The sequence below is a fragment of the Solanum stenotomum genome, unplaced genomic scaffold (genome assembly GCF_019186545.1).
Source record: "Solanum stenotomum isolate F172 unplaced genomic scaffold, ASM1918654v1 scaffold38100, whole genome shotgun sequence".
Taxonomy (NCBI): domain Eukaryota; kingdom Viridiplantae; phylum Streptophyta; class Magnoliopsida; order Solanales; family Solanaceae; genus Solanum; species Solanum stenotomum.
In genome coordinates this window covers 151,702-162,074 of record NW_026034755.1, presented here as the reverse complement: position 1 = coordinate 162,074, position 10,373 = coordinate 151,702, and the positions used below count along the sequence as shown (strand labels likewise).

General features: G+C 31.8%; 1 protein-coding gene across 1 annotated transcript; it reads right to left on the bottom strand.

Moving 5' to 3' along the window:
• Positions 1 to 5,414: 5,414 nt before the first annotated feature.
• Positions 5,415 to 10,145, bottom strand: LOC125852670 (acyl-acyl carrier protein thioesterase ATL3, chloroplastic-like). Its single transcript, XM_049532387.1, has 5 exons — positions 9,960 to 10,145; positions 9,684 to 9,793; positions 9,497 to 9,606; positions 9,256 to 9,351; positions 5,415 to 5,722 (listed from the first exon to the last, which is right to left on the bottom strand). The coding sequence occupies exons 1-5, from the start codon at positions 10,133 to 10,135 to the stop codon at positions 5,588 to 5,590; spliced, it is 627 nt and encodes a 208-aa protein (XP_049388344.1). The 5' UTR covers positions 10,136 to 10,145; the 3' UTR covers positions 5,415 to 5,587.
• Positions 10,146 to 10,373: the final 228 nt, after the last annotated feature.

Here is a 10,373-nt window from a genome sequence, read left to right as displayed (position 1 = left end):
GAAAGATGAGAGGTCAAAGTTAGATGCCAAGACAAGGCAGTGCATCTTTGTTGGATATGGTCTTGATGAATTTGGTTACAGGCTATATGGTCCAATTGAGAAGAAACTTGTGAGAAGCCGTGATATTATTTTCATGGAGAATCAAACAATTGAAGATATTGACAAAGCGGAGAAGCTAGAATCTTCAAGTTTTGATGTTATAATTCATCTAGAAGAAGTTTCTCACACAAGTATTCATGATGTTGTTGGGTTTAATGATCACGGTGACGCCCATAATCATGTATCGAATCAACATGTCGATGTTGATAATAACAATGATATTGTTATTGATGATCCTCCTGCTCATGAAGTTGTGGACGAATCAAATATTCCGCTCAGGAGGTCCACAAGGCAGCGGGTTCCTTCCTATCGTTATTCACCCAATGAATATGTATTACTAATTGATGGGGGAAAACCTGAATGTTATGAGGAGGCCATAGAAGATGAGCATAAAGATCAATGGATTGAAGCCATGCAAGATGAGATGAAGTCTCTGCATGAGAACCACACTTATGAGTTGGTAAAATTGCCCAAGGGCATGAGAGCTTTGAAGAACAAGTGGGTGTTCAAAATTGAAGTTGAAGAACACAACTTGAAGCCCAGGTACAAAACTAGATTGGTTGTTAAGGGATTTGGTCAAAGGAAGGGTATTGACTTTGACGAGATATTTTCTCCTGTTGTGAAAATGTCCTCGATTCGTACTGTTCTGGGTTTGGATGCTAGTCTAAATTTAGAGATTGAGCAGATGGATGTGAAGCGGCTTTCCTTCACGGTGACCTAGAAGAAGAAATTTATATGGAACAACCTGAGGTCTTCAAAGTAGAAGGTAAAGAAAATTTTGTGTGCAAACTCAAAAAGAGTCTTTATGGCTTAAAGCAAGCTCCTAGACAGTGGTACAAAAAGTTTGAATCTGTTATGGGGGAGCAAGGCTATAAGAAGACTTCTTCAGATCATTGTGTATTTGTACAAAAAATTTATGACAATGATTTTATCATCCTCTTGTTGTATGTGGATGATATGTTGATTGTGGGCAAGAATACTTCCAAGATTAACAAGTTAAAGAAAGAGTTGTGTAAGTCTTTTGCTATTAAAGACTTGGGTCATGCCAAGCAAATTTTGGGCATGAGAATTACTCGTCTCAGAGATGAAAGGAAGATTTATTTGTCACAGAAGAAGTACATTGAACGTGTACTAGAGCGCTTCAATATGAAAAATGTTATGCCTGTTAGTACACCTCTTGCTGGTCATATGAAGTTGAGCAAGAAGATGTGTCCTACAGTTAGGGAGGAAAAAGAGAGCATGGCCAAAGTTCCATATTCCTCCGTCGTCGGAAGTCTAATGTATGCAATGGTATGCACTAGACCTGATATTGCTCACACAGTTGGTGTTGTTAGCAGATTTCTCGACAATCCGGGAAAAGAGCATTGGGAAGCTGTGAAGTGGATACTCAGGTATCTTAGAGGAAGCTCAGATGAATGCTTGTGTTTTGGAGCATCAGATCCAATCTTGAAGGGCTATACAGATACTGATATGGCAGGTGACCTTGATAACAGAAAATCCACTACTGGATATTTGTTTACTTTTTCAGGGGTAGATATATCATGGCAGTCGAAGTTGCAGAAGCGTGTTGCACTATCTACAACTGAAGCTGAGTATATTGCGGCTACTGAAGCCGCAAGGAGATGATATAACTCAAGCGATTTCTTCAAGAGCTTGGTTTGCATCAAATAGAGTATATTGTCTATTGTGACAGCCAAAGTGCAATAGACTTGAGCAAGAACTCCATGTACCATGCAAGAACAAAACACATCGACGTCAGATATCATTGGATTCGTGAGGAAGTGGAGAGTGAATCATTTCACGTCAAAAAGATCCACACAAGTAAACATCCTGCAGATATACTGACCAAGACGATACCGAAAGACAAGTTCGAGTTATGCAAAGAACTTGGGGGTATGAGATCTCTCTAAAGAAAATGAAGATGCCTCCTTCCGGTGAATGGGACTGGAGGAGGAGATTTATGGGGTTCCAGCCCCCATTTTTGTTAAAGTCTTAAGTTGGTACAACTACATACCAACTAATTCTTATCAAGATAACTACATAGTTGCAAAGTTTGAAACTTTGGTATTTTCATGATGTTATTGGTGAAATAATTAGGAGTAGATTTCTCTTATAAATAGAGAGCCCTTTGCTCATTTGTAAAACACACCAAGTTAGAGAGAAAAAAACATTTTGAGAGCAAAGTGAGGTATTCCATAGACTATACAAGAAAAATAGTCTGTTACGAAAAATAGAGTGTGAGCGATATTTTAGTAAGGTGAAAATCAAAAGAGTGTTATTCCTTTTGAGTGTGTAGTAGTCACTTTGAGTATTGTATTCATGACTACAGTGTAAAATTCCTTACTATAGTAATATCAGTTGCTCATCTTGGTCCGTGGTTTTTCCCTTATTTAGAAGGGTTTCCACGTAAAATTCTTGGTGCCATTATTTTCCCTTCTTATTTCCATTACTTTTACATATATATTTTTGTGCTTGTCCACGTTTTCCCAACAGATATCATGATGACAAGATAGGAAATGGTAAGGTGTTGTTAAAGAATGAAATTCTTGATCCATTATAACAAAAAAAAAATAGAATTTAGCGATGGACAAATTTCATAGTTAAGTGGCAAAATTTTTGTTGATCCTATTCGGTGATGAATTAGCGATAGATTTTCGTTAGCTACGAACAAAATAGCAACAAAAGAGTGATGACCTTTATAGTTAATTTCAATTTTTTACTGGTGATTGTCAAGTTCGACCCATTTCCAAGCACTCAAAATGAAACAAAGTAATCGGTACAAAGTTTTTAGGTACTATATACAACATAGTAATCGGTAACAAAGTTTTTGTATTACATTGTGATTACACGATAACTTTTGAACAGGTTTTGATAATGCCAAAGTAATTCAGACAAAGTGAATCAGGTTCACAATTTAGTAGCAGAACTAACGCGAGAACTGAGAAATCGAACAAAGTGAACCAGGTTCACAATCCACTAGCAGAACCAATGCGAGAACAAAGAAACCTTATCAAAAGACAAAGACTCCTAAATAAGGAAAAAAAGTGCAGAAGAAATTTTAAAAGACAAAGACAATCCTACATAAAGAAAAGAAGTGCAGAAGACTCCTTATAAGACAAAGACTCTTAAATAAGGGAAACAAGTGCACAAGACTCCTTATAAAGAACGGAAAACTTTTTGAGGAAAAAGAATTACTTACCTTGTAGGATTAACTAGGGTCTAATCCACCCTTATAAAAGGATCATTAAAGAGGAGACACACAGTTTTTTGCACAATCATAAATTGAGAATATTTTGCAGCAAGAGCTTGTGCGGGTGAAAAGAGCAAGATGGCAGAAGAAAAAAGAACTAGAGTTAGGTTTTCTTTCTAAAGCTTAGTTTGCATAGTCTCATCTTAGAATTGTTGTTTAGGGATAATTGTTCTAAGTGTGTAAGAGAATTTGTGAGAATTGTAACACAAAGTGGGTTTGACCTCTTGGAAAGTAGAGAAAACGGTTATAGATAATCGTTAGAAAGAAATGTAACAAGAAGTAGGTTTGACTTCTCAGAGAGAAGAGTGCACAACTATAGTTAGTTAGTGTGAGTAACAAGAAGTGAGTTTGGCTTCTTGGAGAGTAGAGTATACAACTATAATTAATCGTGGAACAACTTGAGTAAACTGTTGAGGTGAGGCACTAGAGTTAGTCCCTTTGATTATAGAGTAGTAATCTAAAGTTGCTCTTTGAAGTTCGTGAAGTTTGGTGAAATCCTATGAGGTGTAGGTTGTGGTTTTTCTTCCCTTGAGCAAGGAGGTTTTCCACAATAAAAATATGTTCCATTTTGTTACTATTTCTTTCTAGTCAGTGTTATCAAAGACGCGCTTAAGCCCTGAAGCGAGGCTCAAAACGTGTTGAGCGTTTTGCCTCGCTTTAGGTGGGCTCTAATGTCGTCATCAAGGTTCTCAGACAAATGTTTCCTTGCCAAGTAGCCTCTTATGAAGAAGTGACACTAAATAATTGATATTTCACTTTATCATAAAAAAAATCAATTTCTTTGGTGATATCTTTGTCATTCATGTTTATAATTATTAGTGTTGAACTAAATATATATATTTGTATTCTTTTCTCTCTTTTCACCTTTTTTCATTAAAGTCCACGCTTTATTTACCCCACAGACCTTAGAGCTTTTTTGCACTTTTTGGCTTTGATAACACTGGTTTTAGTAATCCAACAAGAACCTGGTTATTGCTTAGGTGGTTTAGTTTTCTACACATTGTTCATCTTCAAGTCATTCTTTAGCCTGAAGTAGAATCAGTGAACTCTTTACATGCTTAGCATGTTTAATGCTGTGAATATTTATAAAATACTTTCTTTTATTGATCGAAAAATCAATTTTGCATTTCCATGTCATCATGGAGTTAGAATGGAAGATGAAGACTTTGATTGTATTAGACTGGTTCGGTCTGGCTCTTCCACCTTGCTGCAGCTCTCTGTCCTGAAGTCTGGACCATCGCCTTTAATTCTTCGTCTTGCTATTGTGTACATCTCTTTAAAGAGAGTCGATTTATAATCTCTTCATTTTGTTTGGGATTGACGTGTAGTTGATTGATTGATATATTTACTTGTCTAGTGTGATACTGATACTCGATGGGAAATGGAACTTAGATCACGATGTGAATTTATTTATGAGTGGAATTTCGTTGACGAAGTTGGTGGGCAGTTATACTAGCTTGCCACATGTTCATAGAGCTAATGAGACCAATCATGTTGCGACTGTTACTTTCCACCTGGCGATAACTGAACACTATTGTGGTGACTCTAGCTCCAAAGAAAGGTGGAGACATGTATGTCCATTGGAGGTGTGCAGTGCTCTTTAACTTGGTCTCAACTAATATTTATGTCTCTATCTTTAGATGTGCACAACTAGACACTTAAAACTTGTATAAAATTGAACAAATATACACATTCGTCCTATGTGGCGTCCTACTGGGCAATTTTGTGTCCTATGTGGTGTCCTACGTGTATTATGACACGTAGGACACGTGTATCTACTCGTTTAGTTTTATACAAGGTTAAGTATCTACTTGTGCACACCCAAAGTTAAAGATCATAGTTACCGGCTGAAATCATGTTAAGGATCATGTTTATGTATGATGCGTTTTATAAACTTTAAACTTCCCTTGAAAAAGAACAAAGACTTAGAATGATTTGTTAGACAAAAAAAAGTATAATTCTTGACTTTTAACATTAAAATCTGGAAGAGTTAAATTGGAAATTGAGTGGAACTTCACAACAAAAATTGGGCCAAATTATGACAGTCTTCTGTTTACAATCAAATAGAGTAACAATACAAATTTAATAGTATAACACAAATAATTAAATAGTGAGCAATTGATAATCAAAGTAAATTTATTATTACTCTCACAAGTAAAGAAATTAAAAGTGCACATTTCAATTTATTGAAGATCAAATGTAGTTAGATATTACAAGCACTAATTCCACAAGTAGGGTCTAGAGACGGTGTTGTGTACCGCAACTCTTCTGGTGAAGGAACTGAACAAATTTTGAACTGAACTCTGACGGAATTCGGATAGGACGGTAACTTCTATTAAGCCACACTGATATTCCTCTTGCCTCCAATATAGGCTGTGAAAATTTTAAGAAAATACAGTAAGATTTGACAAGTATAAAGTGACTCTTTGTAATCTATATATATATATTGTCCCAGCATTTGTATTTATATTTTGTCATTTTTTTTACCTTTTTCTCTATTATCATCTTAATATATAGATTAAATTAAATAAATACCCTCTATTGATCATTTCCCTTTAAATTCTTCCATTAATTCCTTTATTATTTTATGTCTATGTACGTTACAGTATACCGCAAATGAAGAGGCAACAATATGTGAAGCTCATTTTATGGTTGCAAATATTTAATTCTTCCCCTAAATTTCATCCATTAATTTAGTTATTATTACAATTTATATGTATGAATGTCATATTTAGTCCTATCGAAAAGGCAAAAGACCCAAGAAGCTGTTGTTATTCCTGAAAATAAGTAGTAGTACATTTTCTTATCTTATTCCTTCTCCAATGAAATTGTTTTCTTAATTTTTTTTTTTATCTATTGTCACATATTTATTTATATAATCTATCTATATATATATAATAAAGCTAGATATAAACGAGGTGATGTGGCACCTCTCAATGGCCTAGAAACCTATTTATCATTTTTCTCCTTTTTTGAGTTTTTTCATTCATTTTTTTTCCATAAATCAATTTATTAAATAAGTAAAAAATTCAATCATATTCATTACATTAATTATATCATATGAAAGTTACAAAAAAACCTCCACCTATTTGAATTCTCTAATTAAATAACATGTCTCCTCAACTTCCTTCTACTTAACTTTTATGATTTAAATAATCTATCAACAACAATCCTCTATGGTGTTGTTGCATGTTCATTTCTATTTTCTCCAACTTCATATTATTAGTATTTTTTTTTCCAGCTTTTATGAAGATTATAGATATATTTTTTAGAATTTTTTCTTGTGTTACAATAGCCAAACAAAAATTTATCAAGATGAAGAAGAAAGTTTGAAGGCGGTGTAAGATTCGTCAAAGGAGATGATCAAAAAATAATTTGCTACAAGTCATCAAAATGAAGAAGAAAGTTCAATTGTGGTGGGAGATTCATCAAGAGTTGGCCAGATTAAAATTTAAAAAAGTAGAAGTTTCAATAATATACAAATATATAGATGTACTTATTGTTGCTTACATAATTTTTCAATTAATTATTTATCCATCAAGATGTGTACCCTTCAGGAACAAGATTATATTACAAAGCACATTTTTTGTATCAAGGTCAACATGATCTTCAACTGATTATTTTGTTGCTTAAATAATTTTTTTTTTATATTTTCATTATATAAATTTCTGTCTTTTGCATATACAATCCATATTCTCTATTGATATATATTATGTATATAACATGTTAATATGACATAATTTTTCGATCAAGATTCCATCATCTTTTGTTTAGCTTTATTCGCTTCTTTTCAGTCTAATTTAGATGATATAACACATTTCTTTCTTTTGTGAAATTCGAATTGACTAAAAAGTAGATGAGATCCCCTCCATTAAATTTTTGTTTTGTATTTGTTAACACTTGTGTAAAATTAGCCTTTATATATGATTGTTGGATTCCATTTTCACAAAACATTTAATTCTTCTAATTTAATGAATTTTTTCAAAATGAACCAAGTTTGTTCTGCAAATATCCAATTACAATGAACATATTTTCTTAAGTTAAGAAATACTAAAAGTATAAAAATAATTATACATAGAAAAAATTGATATTTGTTTAAGTTATTATGAAACTAAAAAAATCAGTTTACTCTCTTTATTAATTAATTTGTTTGATAAATAAAAAAGATTATAAAATTTATTACATATAATTACAACTCATAAATTACAAAAACCTCCATTTATTCACATTTACTACTTAAATGACATATCTCCTCAACTCCTTTCTATGATTCTCTTCATTACCTCTACATTTAGTTTTTCCAAAAGATGATGGCTTTAAATTTTAGTCTATCATTTGCACATTAGCTATTCAAGGTTTACATGTAGAACATTTTCACGGATGCATATGTTTTTCCTTTATTTGTGGTTGTAAGCTTTTGGTAACAAGACATACTCTAACTTTGATCCATCTCATGACTTACAAAAATCTTTATCTATTTATATTTTTTACTAAAATTACATGTCTCCTCAATTCCTTTTTACCTAATTCTTTCTCTTTTTTTAAGACTTCTCATTTTTCTTTTATTTACATCATATATTAAAATTGCTCAAAATTAAGTCATTTATCTATTACATAAACGAACGTTCTAAATAACTTTAAAAATAAATGATGTATCTTCCTGATGACGTTATGCACATATTTTTGTATTCAAAAAGTCATTTCTTTTATAATTACTTAACATGTAAATGAGGGGGAAAATGGAAGAATTGTTCAACATATCTCTTAAACTTTGAACAATTCACTTATTTTGAACTATAAAAAGGGCTCAATAATTCACTTATTTTGAAATAGAGGGAGTATATATTATTTATTAAAACTCAACATTTTTAAAGTTTGTACTAAAATAATGAAATATATTTTTCTATTTTCTAACTTTTTAGTAATTAAATAAAACGACCACAACGAAACATACAAAATCCATACTAAAATGAAATGAAGTACTATTTTAGTGAAATATATTGAAATATAAATATAAACTTTTTTTATTTTTGTGAAGACGAAAAAAAAATTATAAATAATTTCAATATGATATAAAAATAGACACTAGCAAAAACTCTTATATACTAAGAGTCCTATTTATTCTTTTTCTCTTTTTTTTGGTTTTTTTGCCATAATTTAAAATTTGATTTTCTCTAAATAATTACATATTTAGTGAGTTTTGTAACTCCTCAAGAGTTAAAATATTCATTATTTATTATTTGTATAATTATTCTTTGATAATTAAAACATATAAAAATAACGATATAATTTTGTTTCGAGTTGTTTGTTGAAACATTACTATTAATTGCTTTTCAATTTTATCATTACGATTTTATATATTTATCTTTCATTTTATTAGAAAATAGTTAGTTGTTCTTTCCTTTGTATTACTATTGACATGTTTTTTTTTTTGTTAATTTTCATATTTTAACTTGCACAATTATTTTTAAAAAATAAGACTTTTTAAAAAAGATTACATACAAGTATGATTTTTTTAACAAAAATCATATTGAGGAATGATATTATAAAAGGTCTAAGTTCAGTAGTTCCTCATTTAAATAAGCATCCATTCTTTTAAAATATGAGGAGGACAAATTATTTATGTTTTATTTGATGATCAACGGCAAATAGAAAATTAAGTTAGTATTTTTTTTTCAAAATAAAAGACATGTTCTTTTCACCCCAACAAAATAATAAGAAAACTATATCTTAAAAATTGAAATAATTATGATAAACATTTTAAAATTTTGATCTAAGTATTGATCATATTTCTTCTTTTTTAGTATGTGCTAATTTATAAGAAATTTTTTATCTTAAAAATAGTTGTTATGATCGTGCGAAGCGCGAACATGTTCACTAGTTGAATGATAATAGAGGTAACTAACCTCTTGATCTGGAAGCTTGAAGATGAAATGCTCGAAAAACAATCGAGCTGCTGTAGAGCGGGATATTCGCACCTTCACCACGAATCTATCTCCACTCTGAACAAAACAATGTTATATCAGGTCGCCCGTGTTTTTATAGTTGGATCTCCAAATTCGACTTGAAGTAGTATGGTAAAAACTATATACAATTGACAAAACTAACAAATACATGAACCAATTAACAGGATGAAATTCGACATACCCTTAGAGGTGCTAGATACTTAAGTGAAAGCTCTGTTGTTGCTAATGCATCACCATTGCGACATACTTCATCAACACTTACACCAATCTTTTCAAGAAACTCATGACGACCTGTTTCATTTATTGAAAAATAAGTGTTCAAATATTGTCATATGTGTACGATCGATTATCGAAACAGTAAACCTTACAATGTTGACAATAACTTGCATAAGTAGCATTGTTTACAACACCAAACTGATCCAATTCATAGTCCCTGACTTTGAGTTCAACTTCATGTTGATAGAGCTGATCACTCATTCTGCAAAGTTCACAGATAAATGTAAACTCATACCAATAGGAAAAAAAAAATGAAATTATAAGAGGTTTTTGTTCTTTTTTTAATATTGTGTTACGTTGTTTTATTTGTTGGTACATATTTTAAAAGGTAACGAAAAATTCTGTGTACTGCCACTGAACATACATACCCTTGGGTAACTTTGAGATCGAATGCATTATGAGCTTCAAAACTCCTCGATTTATGTGACGATAACTGTAAATTTGGGAGCGGGAGTTGCCGGTGAGGGATGAACGGAAATGTAGACGGTGGTGGCCGATGATTCAGCAACAGTGGGTTGGGTGCAATGCAGACGGAATGAGACATTTGACGAAAAAATTCAGAAGTATAGAAGAGAAGGAAATTGCAAATATTGGGAAATCTGTTGACTAAGTATACGTAGATTTTTAGGCGTTAATGTTTATTGCTCAACACTCTTATTTAGGTAATAAATGCTACCTACTTGCTAGGACGGGTGCCAAATAAATGATCGTAAATGAATGACACTAAGATTTTCATTAATGGCAAGGCGTAAGACAGACGACTAAATAAATGAGACAATATT